Source organism: Bos taurus, chromosome 25 (assembly GCF_002263795.3).
Source record: "Bos taurus isolate L1 Dominette 01449 registration number 42190680 breed Hereford chromosome 25, ARS-UCD2.0, whole genome shotgun sequence".
Classification (NCBI taxonomy): domain Eukaryota; kingdom Metazoa; phylum Chordata; class Mammalia; order Artiodactyla; family Bovidae; genus Bos; species Bos taurus.
Window position 1 is genome coordinate 19,319,777 of NC_037352.1, and position 17,630 is coordinate 19,337,406.

Here is a 17,630-nt window from a genome sequence, read left to right on the forward strand (position 1 = left end):
AGAACTGATTTCCTTTAGGATGGACTGGTCAGATCTCAGACCATGAACTCGTTATTGCCAAATTCAGACTTAAATTGAAGAAAGTAGGGAAAACCACTAGACCACTTAGGTATAACCTAAATCAAATCCCTTACAAATATACAGTGGAAGTGACAAATAGGTTCAAGGGATTCGATCTGATAGAGTGCCTGAAGAACTATGGACAGAAGTTTGTGACATTGTACAGGAGGCAGGGATCAAGACCATCCCTAAGAAAAAGAAATGTAAAAAGGCAAAATGATTGTCTAAGGAGGCCTTACAAATAGCTGTGAAAAGAAGAGAAGTGAAAGGCAAAGGAGAAAAAGAAAGATATACCCATTTGAATACAGAGTTCCAAAGAATAGCAAGGAGAGATAAGAAAGCCTTTCTCAGTGATCAGTGCAAAGAAATAGAGTAAAACAACAGAATGGGAAAGACTAGAGATCTCTTCAATAAAATTAGAGATATCAAGGGAACATTTCATGCAAAGATGGGCACAATAAAGGAAAACCTAAGAGAAGAACACAAATAGGAAGGTAAGAGAAAAGACCTACAAAAACAAACCCAAAACAATTGAGAAAATGGTAATAGGAACTTGCATATTGATAATTACCTTAAATGTGAATGAATTAAGTATCCCAACCAAATGACAGAGACTAGCTGAATGGATACAAAAGCAAAAGCTGTGTATATGCTACCTTGAAGAGACCTACTTCAGTTTTAGGGACACATACAGACTGAAATTGAGGGGACAGGTAAAGATATTCCATGAAATTGGAAAAAAAAAAAAAAAACCTGGAGCAACATTACTCATATCAGACAAAAGAAACTTTGAGATAAAGACTGTTACCAGAGAAAAGGATTGACACTATATAATGAGCAAGGGAACACAAGAAGATACAGCAATTATAAATAAATATGCAGCTCACTGTTAAAGAATCTATCTGCCATGACAGGAGACACAGGTTCAATCCTTGGGTAGGGAAGATCCCCTAAAGAAGAAAATGGCAACGTGTTCCAGTATTCTTGCCTGGAAAATCCTATGGACAGAGGAGCCTGGCAGGTTATAGTCCATAGGGTTGCCAAAGAGTTGGATGTAACTTAGTAACTAAACACCAACAACAAATATACATTCATCCAACATAGGAGCATCTCACTATATAAGGCAAATGCTAACAGCTGTAAAAGGGAAAATCAACAGTAACACAATAATAGTGTGGCACTTTAACACCCCATTTATACTAATGGACAGATCATCCAGACAGAAATTTAATGAGGAGACACAAGCCTTCAGCTAAATATTAAACCAGATAGACTCATTAATATTTATAGGATATTCTATCTGTAAACAGAAGGATACACTTTCTTCTCAACTGCACAAGGAACAATATTCAGGATAAACCACATCTTGGGTCACAAATCAAGTGTAATAAATTTAAGAAAATTGAAGTCGTTTCAAGCATCTTTTTTGACTGCAATACATGAGATTAGAAATCAATTACAGGGGGAAAAATCTGTAAAAAACACAAACACATGAATAGAAAATAATATTTTACTAAATAATCAATGGATCACTGAAGAAATCAAAGAGGAAATAAAAAATATCTAGAGACAAATGACAACAAAAACACAGTTATCCAAATCCTTTGGGACACAACAAAAGCAGTTCTAAGAGGGAAGTGCATGGCAATACAACCTTATCAGAAAATAAGAAAAATCTCAAATAAATAACCTGAGCTTACATCTAAAGCAACTAGAGAAATAAGAATGTATAAAACCCCAAGTTAGCAGAAGGAAAGAAATCATAAAGATCTCAACAGAAATAAATGAAATAGAGATGATGAAAACAATAGTGAAGATCAATGAAAGTAAAAGCTGGTTCTTTGAAAAGATAAACAAAATTGAGAAACCTTTAGAAAGAAAAAAAGGGATAGGATTCAAATCAATGAAATTAGAAATGGAAAAGAAGCTACAAGAGATACCACAGAAATAACAAAGATCATAAGCGACTACTACCAGCAACTATATGACAATAAAGTGGACAACCTAGGATAAGTGGACAAATTCTTAGAAAGATACACCTTCTAAGATTGAACAAGGATGAAATAGAAAATATGAACAGATCAATAATAGGTATAGAAATTGAAAATGTGATTAAACTTCTTCCAACAAACAAAAGTAGACAAGATTGTTTCACAGGAGAATTAACACCTATCCTTTGAAGCTCTTTCAAAAAATTGTATAGGAAGTAATATTAACAGGATCATTCTACAAGGCCAATACCACGATGAGACCAAAATCAGACAAAGATACTACAAAAAAAAAATAGGCTAATATCACTGATAAATATAGATGAAAAATTTTTCAACAAAAAAGTAGCAAATAGAATCCAACAGCACATGAAAAGGATCATACACCATGATCAAGTGGACTTGATCTTAGGAATGCAAGTATTTTTTATTATATGCAAATGAATCAATGTGATACACCATATTAACAAATTTAAAAATAAAAAAAAACACTCAATAGATGCAGAAAAAGCTTTTATCAAAATTCAAAGCTCATTAATGATAAAATCTCTCCAGGAAGTGGGTTTGGAGGGAACTTGCTGCTACTGCTAAGTCACTTCAGTCGTGTCCAACTCTGTGCGACCCCATAGACAGCAGCCCACCAGGCTCCCCCGTCCCTGGGGTTCTCCAGGCAAGAACACTGGAGTGGGGTGCCATTGCCTTCTCCAATGCATGAAAGTGAAAAGTCAAAGTGAAGTCGCTTAGTTGTGTCCAACTCTTAGAGACCCCATGGACTGCCGCCTAACAGGCTCCTCCGCCCATGGGATTTTCCAGACAAGAGTACTGGAGTGGGGTGCCATTGCCTTCTCCGTGGAGGGAACTTAGCTAAACATAATAAGGGATATACAGGACAAATGCACAGCAAACATCATTCCCCATGGTGAAAAACTGAAAGTATTTTCTCTAACATCAGGAATAAGACAAGGATGTTCACTCTAAGCACTATATTCAACATAGTACTGGAAGTCCTAGACAAGGCAATCAAAGAATAAAAATAAATAAAAGCAATACAAATTAGAAAAGGAGTATTTGTCTTTCTCTTTCTGACTTGCTTCACTCTGTATAATAGGTTCCATGTTCATCCACCTCATTAGAACTGACTCAAATGTGTTCTCTTTTTATAGCTGAGTAACATTTCATTGTGTATATGTACCACAACTTCCTTATCCATTCATAAGCCAATGGACATCTAGGTTGCTTCCATGTCCTAGCTATTGTAAATAGTGCTCTGATGAACATTGGGGTACATGTCTCTTTCAGTTCTGGTTTCCTCACATTGTATGCCCCACAGTGGGATTGCTAGGTTGTACGGAAGTTCCAAAGAATAGCAAGGAGAGATAAGAAAGCCTTCCTCAGTGATCAAATGAAAATAAAGAGAGGAAAACAACAGAATAGGAAAGAATAGAGATCTGTTCTTCAAGAAAATTAGAGATACCAAGGAAACATTTCATGCAAAGATGGGCACAATAAAGGACAGAAATGGTATGGACCTAACAGAAGCAGAAGATATTAAAAAGAGGTGGCAAGAATACACAGAAGAACTATACAAAAAAGATCTTCATGACCCAGATAACCACGATCGTATGATCACTCACCTAGAGCCAGACATCCTGGAATGGGAAGTCAAGTGGGCCTTAGGAAACATCACTACGAACAAACCTAGTGGAGGTGATGGAATCCCAGCTGAGCTATTTCAAATCCTAAAAGATGATGCTGTTGAAGGGCTCCCCTCAATATGCCAGAAAATTTGGGAAACTTAGCAGTGGTCACAGGATTGGAAAAGGTCAGTTTTCATTCCAATCCCAAAGAAAATCAATACCAAAGAAAGTTCAAGCTCCTGCCCAATTGCATTCATCTCACAAGCTAGAAAAGTAATGCTCAAAATTCTCCAAGCCAGGCTTCAGCAGTATGTGAACTTAGAACTTCCAGATATTCAATCTGGATTTAGAAAAGGCAGAGAAACCAGAGATCAAATTGCCAACATCCATTGTTTCATCAAAAAAGCAAAAAAGTTCCAAAAAATATCTACATTGTTCTATTGACTACGTCAAACCTTTGACTGTGTGGATCACAACAAACTGTGAAAAATCCTTAAAGGGATATGAAAACCAGACAACCTTACCTGCCTCCTGAGAAATCTGTATGCAGCTCAAGAAGCAATAATTAGAACTGGACATGGCTCAATGGACTGGTTCCAAGTTGAAAAGGAGTATGTCAAGGCTGTATATTGTCACTCTGCTTATATAACTTATATGCAGAGTACATGATGTGAAATGTCGAGCTGGATGAAGCACAAGCTGGAATCAAGATTGCCAGGAGAAATATCAATAACCTCAGATATACAGATGACACCACACTTACGGCAAAAAGTGAATAGGAACTAAAGAGCCTCCTGATGAAAATGAAAAAGGAGAGTGAAAAAACCAGCTTAAAACTCAACATTCAAAAAACTAAGATCATGGCATCCAGTCCTATCACTTCATGACAAATAGATGGGGTAACAATGGAAACAGTGAAACACTTTAGTTTCTTGGCTCCAAAATCACTGCAGATGGTGACTGCAGCCATGAAATTAAAAGATGCTTGCTCCTTGAAAGAAAAGTTATGACCAACCTAGACAGCATATTAAAAAGCACAGATATTACTTTGCCAACAAAGATCCATCTAATCAAAGCTATGGTTTTCCAGTAGTCATGTATGGATGTGAGAGTTGGACCACAAAGAAAGCTGAGTGCCAAAGAATTGATGCTTTTGAACTGAGGTATTGGAGAACACTCTTGAGAGTCCCTTGGACTGCAAGGAGATCTAACCAATCAATCCTAAAGGAAATCAGTCCTGAATATTCACTGGAAGGACTGATGCTGAAGCTGAAACTCCATTACTTTGGCCACCTGATGCAAAGAACTGACTCATTGGAAAAAACCCTGATTCTGGGAAAGATTGAAGGCAGGAGGAGAAGGTGACGACAGAGGATGAGATAGTCGGATGGCATCACGACTCGATGGACATGAGCTTGAGCAAGCTCCAGGCATTGGTGATGGACAGGGAATCCTGGTGTGCTGCAATCCATGGGATCACAAAGAGTCGGACACCACTGAGCAACTGAACTGAACTGATGGCAGTTCTATATCCAATTTTTAAAGGAATCTCCACACTGTTCTCCATAGTAGTTGTACCAATTTGCATTCCCACCAACAGTGTTAGAGGGTTCCCTTTTCTCCACACCCATTATAGCATTTGTAGACTTTTTGATTATGGCCATTCTAACTGGTGTGAGATGATACCTCATTGTGGTGTTCATTTGCATTTCCCTAATGGGTGATGTTGAGCATCTTTTTTGCCTGTATGTCTTCTTTGGAGAAATGTTTGTTTAGGTCTTCTGTTCACTTTTGATTGGATTTTTCATTTTTTCTATTGAGCTGCATGAGCTGCTTGTATATTTTGGAGATTAATTCTGTGTCAGTTGTTTCATTTGCCATTATTTTCTCCCATTCTGAGGGTTGTCTTTTCATTTTCACCTTCCTTATATTTTCCTTCATTGTGCAAAAGTTTTAAGTTTATTTAGGTCTCATTTGTTTATTTTTGTTTTTATTTCCATTAGTCTGACAGGTGGGTTTAGAGGATCTTGCTGTGATTTATGTCAGAGAATGTTCTGCCTGTGTTTTCCTCTAAGTGTTTTATAGTTCCTGGCCTTCCATTTTGATCTTTAATTCATTTTTATTTGTGTGTGTGTGTGTGTGAATGGTATTAGAAAGTGTTCTAATTTCATTATTTTACATGTAGTTGACCAGTTTTCCCAACGCCACTAATACTGTATATTAACACATTATATGGAATTTAGAAACATGGTACCAATGATCCTACATGCAGGGCAGCAAAGGAGACATAAATGTAAAGAACAGGCTTTTGGACTCAGTGGGAGAAGGCAAGAATGGGATTATTTGAGAGAATAGCATTGAAACATGTATATTACCATATGTAAAACAGATGACCAGTGCAAGTTTGATGCATGAAGCAGGGCACCCAAAGCTGGTGCTCTGGGACAACCCAGGGGGTCAGGGTGGGAAAGGAGGTGGGAGCGGGGTTCAGGTTAGTGGGGGCACATGTATACTTGTGGCCAATTCATGTTGATGTATGGCCAAAACCATCACAATATTGTAAAGTAATTATCCTAACAATAACCCTGTGTACGAGACAGCAAAAGAGACACTGATGTATAGAACAGTCTTATGTGGGAGAGGGAGAGGGTGGGAAGATTTGGGAGAATGGCATTGAAACATGTAAAATACCATGTATGAAACGAGAAAAAAAATAAAATAAAATAAATAATTTTTTTAAAAAAATAAGTAAAACTGTCACTGCAGATAACAGCATACTATACATAGAAAACCCTAAAGAGACCACCATGAAACTACTAGATCTTATCAGTGAACTTGGTATATTTGCAGTATACAAAATTAATAAACATAAATCTCTTGTACTCCTATACACTAAAAATGAAAGACCAGAAAGAGAAATCAAGGAACCGATTCCATTTACCATAGCATCAAGAAGAATAGAACACCTGAATAAATAACTTACCTAAGGAGATAAAAGACCAGTATGTATAAAACTGTGACATTGATGAAAGAAATAAAAGATGACACAAACTGATGGGGAGATATGCCATGTTCTTGGATTGGAAGAACTAATATTGTGAATATAACTATAATACCCAAAGCAATCTGCAGATACAATACAATCCCTAGCATATTTCCAGGGGTGTTTGGCACAAAATAACTTAAAAATTTTTTACAATTTGTATGGAAAAACAAACAAACAGAAAAAAACCAAATAGCTAAAGCAACCCTGAGAAAGAAAAATGGAGCTGGAGGAATCACATCCCTTGACTTCAGACTGTACTGCAATGTTATGGTCATCAAAACAGCATGCTGGTTTGATCTCCTTGCTGTCCAAGAGATTCTCAAGAGTCTTCCTCAGCACCACAGTTTATAAGCATCAATTCTTTGGCACTCAGCCTTCTTTATGGTCCAACTCTAACACTGTACATGAATGCTGGGAAAACTATAGCTTTGACTATACAGACCTTTGACAGCAAAGCGGTGTCTCTGCTTTTTAATACACTGTCTACATTTGTCATAGTTTTTCTTCCAAGGAGCAAGCATCTTTTAATTTCATGGCTGCAGTCCGCCATCCACAGTGATTTTGGAGCCCAAGAAAATAAAATCTGTCACTATTTTCATTTTTTCCCCATCTATTTGCCATGAAGTGATGGGACTGGATGCCATGATCTTAATTTTTTGAATGTTGGATTTTAAGCCAGCTTTTTTACTCTCCTCTTTCATTCTCATCAAGGGGCTCTTTAGTTCCTCTTCACTTCCTTCCATTAAAGTGGTATCATCTGCACATCTGAGGTTGTTATAAAATGTAAATTGTCCCATAAACCATTAAAAAATTAAGTTATTAATTAAAAGTCTTCCTACAAGGAAAATATTAGGCCCATATTGAAGTTTTATGAAACATTCAAAAATGGAATTCTAATTTAATGCAGACCCTTCTAGAGAATAAAGAGGGGGAAAACAGCTTTTCTACCCATTATATGAAAATAGTGTAAGTTTGACAACATAAATGGAAAAGAATAGAAGAAAGGAACATTATAAGATAAAATTACTCATAAATACAGATGCAATATTTTAAACAAAATGCTGGAAACTGAATTCAGTAAACTGTAGAAAAGGTAACTCACTTTGACCAAACTAGATTTTTCCTAGTAAGGACAGCAAGGAGATTAAACCAGTCAATCCTAAGGAATATCACCCTTGAGTATTAATTGGAAGGACTGATACTGAACTGAAGCTCCAATACTATGGCTACCCGATCTGAAGACCCAATACTTGGGAAGATTGAAGGCAGAAGAAGGGGATGAGAGAGGATGAGATGGTTGAATGGCATCACTGATTCAGTAGACATGAGTTTTAGCAAACTCTGGGAGATAGTGAAGGACAGGGAAGCCTGGTGTTCTGCAACTGAGCACATGAACAACAGCAAAAACAATGCAAATGATATACTCTAAATGATAGACTCAGAAAGTATATTAATATAATTCACAATATTAATAAATTAATGAATAAAATATAGATATATGCAAAAATATCATTTAAACATCCAACAATGATTCATTATAACTTTTCTTAATAGCAAAGTAAATATTTCCATAACCTCATAAAAGGAATTTGCAAAAAAAAATGAATATCATACCCAATGCTAAATCATTAAAATGTTCCCTGAAAATCAACATGACATCTAATGTCTTGATTAGTGCAGTAATAGATACAAATTTTAAAAAAAATAGAAAGAAATTAAATTGTCATTACTCAGACATGACGTAAAAGTCAAAGTATTATTATTAGTGACATTGAGAATGTATAAAGAGGAAAACCAAAACGGCAGACAGCAATTCTGCTTTTCTCTAGATCCTAGAAAAGGTCTGTTCAGTCATTATGCACAGAATAGCTGCAGTGATTGTTTATCATTTGTGCCCAATCTGGCTGGTTGATAGTCTACTCTTGCTGATTAGTACACATGCTGAGCTGGAAGATAAATATTTTAAAACATTATCCATTACAGCATATTTTTCTGTTTTTTTCTTTTTTCTCACCTCCCTCAAATGGTATCTTTCAACAGTTAACGGGTGAGGAATCATACTACTTTTCTTTATCTGGGAAGATTTTCCTCTGCTCCCTAAAGGTGTACTATATGGAGCAAGACTAATACTTCAGTATATTACATTAGCCACTTATATTTTTATTGAAGTATAAGGGATTTACAATATGCTGGTTACAGGTGAACAGCATAGTGATTCAGTATTTTTGCAGATCATACTCCATTATAGGTTATTAGAAGATAATGGATATAATTCTCTGTGCTCTAGAGTATGTTATTGTTGCTTGTCTCTTATATATGTAGTAGTTTGGTATTTGTTAATACCATAAACCTCGTTTGTCTCTCCTCTTTTCCTTCTGCACTTTGGTAACTACAAGTTTGTTTTCTGTATCCATGAATCTGTTTTTCTTTTGCATATACATTAATTTGTGTTATTTTTCAAATTCCACATATGAGATATATACTGTAGTATTTGTTTTTTTCTGACATTTCACTAACTGAATATTATCAAGGTCCATTCATGTTGCTGCAAATGGCAGAATTCCATTCCTTTTATGACTGAGATATATAACAATTCCTCTGCTGATGAGTGTTTGGGTTGCCTCTATATCTTGGTTATTGTAACTACTGTTGTCTTGAATGTTGGGGTGCATGCATCTTTTTGAATTAGTGTTTTCTTTTTTTTCTGGATATATACCAGAGAGAGGAATTACTGGATCATACCATAGTTTCATTTGAAGTTTCTTGAGGAGCTTCTACACTGTTTTCCACAGTGGCTGCACCGATTTACATTCCCTCCAACAAGGTACAAGGGTTCCCTTCTTCCATATTATCACCATTTATTTGTAGACCTTGATGACAGTCATTCTGACCCATGTGAGGTGACATCTCGTTGTTGTTTAGGTTTGAATGTCTCTAGTTATTAGCAATGTTGAACATCTTTTCAAGTGTCTGTTACCATCTGTATGTCTTCTTTGGAAAAATGTCTATTCAGATCTCCTGCCCATTTTTTTTAATTGAGTTGCTTGTTTTGGGGGATACTGAGTTGAATGAGCTGCTTTTTATATTTTGGATATTAACCCCTTGTCCATTACATCATTTGTAAATATTTTCTCCCATTCCGTAGGCTGTATTTTCACTTTGTTGATGGTTTCCTTTTCTGTGAAAAATATTTTAAGTTTAACTAGATCTTATTTATTTTTTTATTTCTTTTGTCTCAGGGGTCTGATCCAAGAAAGTACCACAGTGATTCATGTCATAATGTTCAGCATATGTTCTCTTCTAAGAGTTTTATGGTTTCAGATCTTGCATTTAGGTCTTTAAACCATTTGTGGTTTTATTTTTGTATATTGTGTGAGGGAATGTATTAATTTCACTGTTTAATTTGTGAATGTCCAGTTTTCTCAATACCACTTGTTGAAGAAACTATCTTTTCTCTTTTGTTCATTCTTGCCTCCTTTGTTGCAGATTAATTGACTGTATGTGCATGGGCTTATTTCTGGGCTTCTTGCCTGTTTTTGTGCCAGTATCACACTGTTTTGATTAGTGTAATTTTGTGGTATAGTCTGAAGTCTGGGAGGGTTATATCTCCAGATTTACTCTTTTATCTCAAAATTGGTTAGGCAACTTGAGATCTTAGTGGTTCCATATGAATTTTAGAATTATTTGTTCTTGTTTTGTGGAAACTGACATTTGATAAGGATTGCACTAAATCTGTAGATTGCTTTGGGTAGTACAACTATATTAATAATATTAATTATTCTAATCCCAGAGCAGGTGATGTCTTTTCATTTCTTTAAATAATTTTTGATTCCCTTTATCAATGTTTTATAGTTTTCAGAGTAGCCTGTTTAAAATCACATAAAAAAATTATAAGGAGTAAATATAACCAAGGAGAAATGACACTTACTACTTTTAGCATGAAATGACACTTACTACTTTTAGCATGCTTTCTTGCTTGGAGAATTTCATGGAGAGAGGAGCCTGGCAGGCTACATTCTATGGGATTGTAAAGAGTCAGACACAACTGAGTGACTAACACTTTCCCGTTTTTCAATACTAAAGTGGCCAGTCAATGTCCAGAATTATTTCTGGCCATCATATTATGTGGGTCTAAACTAATTTTTATCCGCTTTGAACATGCTTGGTGTGACTTAACCACTTGGGAAATTTACATCCTAAGAACCTCATTTATCCTCTATCATCTTTGCTCATCACCTCTCTCTTGTCAGTATCTTACAAATATTTTTTGCTCAGACATATTTTATCCTCATTCCCAATTATCTGAACTCAATCTTGAAGTCTTAATATCTTAACTACTTTTATATTTACTCATGTATGTTCATCAACTATTACACTTATGGGCTTCCCTGGTAGCTCAGCTGGTAAAGAATCCGCCTGCAATGCAAGAGACCCCAGTTTGATTCCTGGGTCAGGAAAATCCCTTGGAGAAGGATAGGCTACCCACTCCAGTATTCTTGGGCTTCCCTTGTGGCTCAGTCAATAAAGAATCTGCCTGCAATTGCAGGAGATCTGGGTTCAATCCCTGGATTGGGAAGATCCCCTGGAGAAAGGCACGCCTACCCACTTCAGTATTCTTGCCTGCAGAATCCCCATGGACAGAGGAGCCTGGTGGGCTGCAGTCCATGGGGTTGCAAAGAGTGGTCACTAAGCACACAGCACGTTATACATATTAATTTAATATTTAGAGAAATCTCAGTTGTAGGGCTTCCCTTGTGGCTCAGATGTTAAGGAATCTGTCTGCAATGCAGGAGATCTGGGTTTGATCCCTGAGTTGGAAAGATCCTCTGGAGAAGAGAATTGCTACCCATTCCAGTATTCTTGCCTGGAGAATTCCATGGACAGAGGAGCCTGCTGGGCTCCAGTCCACAGGATCAAAAAGAATTGGACATGACTGAGCAACTAAGCGTGAACACACAGTTAGCTTTAAGTTTGGTTCTTTGAAAATATACCTCCTTTCAACTTTTAAAATGTTCCTCTATCTCTTTCTCATTGTTGAGTATGAGGCTAATTTCTCATTATGACTATTTTTATTGATCATATAGGATAAGAGACATGAGAAATAATCAATATGAGTTTACTGTTCACATCAAGTGACAGAAGAGAGATAATATGGACGTCAGCTTTCCCAAAAGGATTTTCCAGTTTTGTAATTACCATCACAAACTACACTACAAGATATCAGAGACAGTATACTTAGTGGCAAGAGATTTACAAGGATAATATTATGGCTTTGTAATTTTCTCAGTTTAGTTTGATCAACTTAGGGAGATTTTGCTTTCCTGGGACAGTTCATTTCATATAAATCATGCTAATGTTATTATCTTTTTAAACACAGGTGAAGAAGCTGCTTCTAAAAGCCTCCTGCTTAATGCAATGATGGTGTTACCTATACATAATTTTGGGATGAGCATCAGCCGGCATTATGATATCCAGCACACAAAATTTGCATGTACCTCAAAGGAAAAGGTTTCTTCCGTTATGAATTGTAGTAAAGCAGGTAAGTATCTTGGGCTACCCAAGGCTCATCAGAGTTAAAACTAGTCAATTAATTATTGCATGTGAATAGCGACATTATTTTGAATCTTTACAGTTATTCAAGTTTTGTGCTATTCTCTCTTTGGACTAAAGCTTATACAAAATTGAATAACTTATTCTATTATACAGCTTGTACAAGTTAGAGCTAAGATTCACTACTCATATGCATAATGCATTTTTCTCATGAGAAATGATAGCCATGGATGAATGCATTAAGAAAATGGGGTGTATATGTAATGGAATATTATTTATCCACAAATGAGGAGGAAATCTTGCCATTTGAGACATTACAGATATACCTTGAAAGCATTATGCCTAGTGAAATAAGTCAAACAGAGAAAGATGAATATCATATTATTTCACTTACATGTGGAGTCTTTAAAAAAAACTCATGAATAACAAACTGATGGTTGCAAGAGGTGGAGGATGTGAGGTTGGGCAAAATGGGAGAAGGGATTTAAAAGGTACAAACTTCCAGTTATAAAATAAATAACTCATGGGGATGTAATGTACAGAATGATAAATATAGATATTTATACTGAATTGTATAATTGAAAGTTACTAAGAGAGTATATATTAAAAGTTCTCATCACACACAAAAAAGCAAAAGTATGTGTAGTGATGGATATTAATAAGTCTTATCGTGGTGATCATTTCTCAACATATACAAATATCAAATTATTATGTTATATACCTGAAACTAATGTTATATATTAATTATATCTCAATTCTAAAAATACTGAAGAAATTCATGCCAAGAGATATCATAATTAAACTTTGAAAACTAGAGAAAAGCAGCTATACAAAAAAATGATACCTTATCCATAAAGGCAAAACAATTCCTCTCATTTATAGATTTCTCATCAGAGAGCATAAACACCAAAAGAAGCAGCACATTATTTTCAAGTAAATAAAAAACTGTCTACTCAAAACTTCATATAGGTAGGAAATAACTTTCAAGAATGAAGGGGAAATCAAGACATTTTCAGATGAAGAATATATAAATTTGTCACCTCTAGAAGTCCTGAAAGAATGGCTCTAGAGATTCTGTAAACATAAATGATTGAAGAAAGAATTTTGAAGCATCAAGAAAAAACAGTGAAAAAAATAAAAATATGGTGGACACTATATCTGCTCTTGAGTTTTCTCAAGTTTGGTGGTTAAAGCAAAAATGGTAACAGTGTATGATAATGTTCTCAGTGTATATAGTGGGGATATTTAAGACGGTAATAAATGGGGGTGTTAAAGAGATATAAATCACGGAAATGTTTTTTACACTTCACTCAGACTGGTAAAAAGAAGAACATCATGATTCTGAAAGTTATGTATGCATAAAGTAATGTCTCGAGTGATAACTACAAAAAGTATGTCCAGTGATAAATGGGCTTCCCACTTGACGTTAGTGGTAAAGAACCCACCTGCCAATGCATGAGACTTAAGAGATTCAGGTTTGATCCCTGGGTCAGGAAGATCTCCTGGATGAGGACATCACCACCCACTCCAGTATTCTTGCCTGGAGAATCTTCACGGACAGAGGAGCTTGGCAGGCTACACTCCACAAGGTCACAAAGAGTCAGGCAAGATGGAAATGACTCAGCAGACATGCACGCATGTACAATTATAAACTAGAAGGAAAGAGCGAAAGAAAGGAAGAAAGTAAAAGAGAAAAGAAAAAATATGACGCAGTTGAAGTTTAAAACTGGGTGAAAAATATTGCTTGTTATATAGATATTTTCAGTTTCTAAAAATTCAATGAGTCCTATACTTAGGTGGATTTCCATGTATGTATATCATATATTAATATGAAGTTTTTTAAAAGTAAAAAAGAAATTTGATCTTTACTGCTTTTATGAATCTACTGCTTTCACTATCATGAATTCAAAACCTTGTAATTATAAAGTTTTCTCATAAGTAATTGGAAAAGTACCAGCTCTTAGGCATTTACAACTGAAGTTTAAATGTTAAGTTACAACTAACTTTTAAACTTTAACCTTTAACTCTTATAGGTTAAAGTGTATATGTAGCACACTACCAGGTGATTCTTCTGCTCCTGCTCCAATTTTCAAACCTCTATCTATTTTCAGAGAAAATAATATTTGAGGGCAAGGAGAGTCTCTGCAACTACCCAGTACTCTGATTACTGTGAGTGGGCATTCACCCAATGATTCTGACCATCTATGTTGGGAATGGATGCCTAATGAACTATAGCAAGACAAAGTTCATGCAATTAAAGGCTTTGCCTCCATTAATGGATTTTGAGGGCTCAGCTAGTAAAGAATCTGCCTGCAATGCAGGAGACCTGGATTCAATCCCTGGGTTGGGAAGATCCCTAGAGAAGGGAAAGGCTACCCACTCCATTATTCTGGCCCGGAGAATTCCATGGACTGTATAGATTTTGGACTGTAACGGATTTTGAAATATTTTCAATGACATGCAAAGTTATTTAAACATACAATTAAATACGTTAATTTTGAGCTTGTTTGATAACCATTCCTTAGTGCTTCCTATTTGTTGACTTTTTAAAGCTTGCTCATTGAGTTAACTTTTAAAGTAAGTCCATATTTTATTTGTTGTTGTCATCAGTAACTGAGCGTAGTATATATACCTTGGAATATGATGCAGTTGGAAGATACTTACTTGCAATGGCTGTCACAGGACTTCTTTTCCTCCTCTTGATATTCCTTCTGGAGACCACCTTGTGGAAAGTGAAAACCTTTGTGTTTCGCTACATTTTGTTTGGTATCTTCAAAAAATCCAATAAGGTAAGTAACTTATTGAATCAGAGATATTTCTAAGACCAAAAGCGGTCTCTATCTGCCTAACCTCATTACTAAGATATAGGAATATAAATCACTCCATGTTGCCTGGGATCGATATGAATCAAAGATGTTTATCATAATTTGAATTTTGGTTTCTAAACATTATGGCCTCTACCAGTCAGAACATGATACTGTAAAATATTTTGATCATAATAGAAAGGTTTCCCATGAACATCTCCTGTGTCAGAAAACCATTCCCTCCCAAAGTTGCTTATTCACCCTAACTTGATCCCTGCATAGTTCTAATAAACTCCCAAGTGATATTGATTCTGTTGGCCTACAGAATGCATATTTAACAGCACATCTCTATTGCAGTTGCTTTCAAATGTTGGTATTTGTCAAAATCTCCTGGACTCTTTCTTAAAGTACAAAATTATGGTCTCTGTTCTACTGCTAAATAAAAAGTCTATATAGAAAAATCAGTTGTATATCTATCTATAAGCCACAAACAAAAAGCTAAATATAAAATTATGTCATTTGAATAGCATAAAAACATTCAAATGGTGTTATTTGAATTAAAAAATAAAAATACCCAGGAATAAATCTAACATAAGTTATGTAAGACATTTTCATGGAATATTACAAAAAAAACAATTGAAATATTAAAGAAGACCTATCTAAATGAAGAAATATACCATGTTCTTGCTTTGGAAAACCCAATTATGGGGAGATGACAATTTTCCCTAAATCAATCTAAAGATTTAATGCTATCCCAATCAAAATCCTGTGTGTGTGTGAGTGTGTGTGTGCGCACGCACATGCGCGCGCGCAGAATGATCATCTGATCAGTTGATTCTAAAGTTTACATGGAAATGTAAAGTGATTTAAAAATGTACACAGAAATGCAAAATGTTAAGGATCTCCAAGGAAATATTGAGAAAGAACAAATATGGTAGACATATACTACCATATATGTGTTTTTTAAACTATAGTAACTAAGACAGAGAAATAGAGCAATGTAACAGAAAGAATAATTTTTTCTTAAAGTTTGGTTATCTGCATAAGCTCAGATTTTTAGAAATGCAGCTTTTCAGGCCCCATCCCTGACCTACTAAACCAGAAGATTTGGAGTTGGAACCCATTATTCTTGTTTTAACGAGCCACTCAAGTAATTCTGTGCATGCTAAAGTTTGAGAACAATGGAATAAAATGTCTAGAAATAGATGCACAAATATGACAGAATTGACACAAAATGCAGTGAAGAGAGGATGTTCATCTCAATTAATGATGCCGATTCAAATGGATTTCCATAAGCACATAATGAACTTTGATTCCCATCTTACTTCATACAGGTTGGTTTTAGTTTACAACTTTTCTACATCTAAATGTGAAAGATAAAGCAATAAAGCTTTCAGAACAAAAACATAGCAAATATAACCATGATAGTGAAGGCATAATCATCAAAAGACATCATTAAATGAGTCAAAAGGCAAGTCACACAAAGGAAAACTATTTTGAATTGAAAACCACTAATAAAATTGGCAGAAAACCCAATTTTAAAATGAGCAAAAGACTTGAACACTGACTTTACAAAAATGAAGATACAAATATCCAGTCAATTAGTTCAGTCGCTCAGTCGTGTCTGACTCTTGGCCTCCCTGTCCATCAACAACTCCTGGAGTTTACTCAAACTTATGTCCATCGAGTCGGTGATGCCATCCAGCCATCTCATCCTCTGTCGTCCCCTTCTCCTCCTGCCCCCAATCCCTCCCAGCATCAGGGTCTTTTCCAATGAGTCAACTCTTTGCATGAGGTGGCCAGAGTACTGGAGTTTCAGCTTTACCATCAGTCCTTCCAATGAACACCCAGGACTGATCTCCCCTAGAATGGTCTGGTTGGATCTCCTTGCAGTCCAAGGGACTCTCAAGAATCTTATCCAACACCACATTCAAAAGCATCAATTCTTCGGCACTCAGCTTTCTTCACAGTCCAACTCTCACATCCATACATGACCACAGGAAAAACCATAGCCTTGACTAGACAAACCTTTGTTGGCAAAGTAATGTCTCTGCTTTTTAATATGCTATCTAGGTTGGTCATAACTTTACTTCCAAGGAGTAAGCGTCTTTTTATTTCATGGCTGCAATCATCATCTGCAGTGATTTTGAAGCCCCCCAAAATAAAGTTTGACACTGTTTCCACTGTTTCCCCATATATTTCCCATGAAGTGATGGGACTAGATGCCATGATCTTAGTTTTCTGAATGTTGAGTTTTTAGCCAACTTTTTCACTCTTCTCTTTCATTTTCATCAAGAGGCTTTGTAGTTCCTCTTCACTTTCTGCCATAAGGGTGGTGTCATCTGCATATCTGAGGTTATTGATATTTCTCCTGGCAATCTTGATTCCAGCTTGTGTTTCTTCCAGTCCACTGTTTCTCATGATGTACTCTGCATATAAATTAAATAAGCAGGGTGACAATATACAGCCTTAACATACTCCTTTTCCTATTTGGAACCAGTCTGTTGTTCCATGTCTAGTTCTAACTGTTGCTTCCTGACCTGCA

General features: G+C 35.8%; 1 protein-coding gene across 3 annotated transcripts in view; it reads left to right on the forward strand.

Annotated features, from left to right (window-relative positions):
- The window catches only part of ABCA14 (ATP binding cassette subfamily A member 14), a 270,053-nt gene that overhangs the window by 215,594 nt on the left and 36,829 nt on the right, over positions 1-17,630 (forward strand). For all 3 annotated transcript variants that reach the window (XM_024985457.2, XM_059881559.1, XM_059881558.1), the window contains 2 exons: positions 12,109-12,270; positions 14,892-15,070. In XM_024985457.2, coding sequence (XP_024841225.1) covers positions 12,109-12,270; positions 14,892-15,070 — 341 coding nt within the window. The remainder of the gene's footprint in view (positions 1-12,108; positions 12,271-14,891; positions 15,071-17,630) is intronic.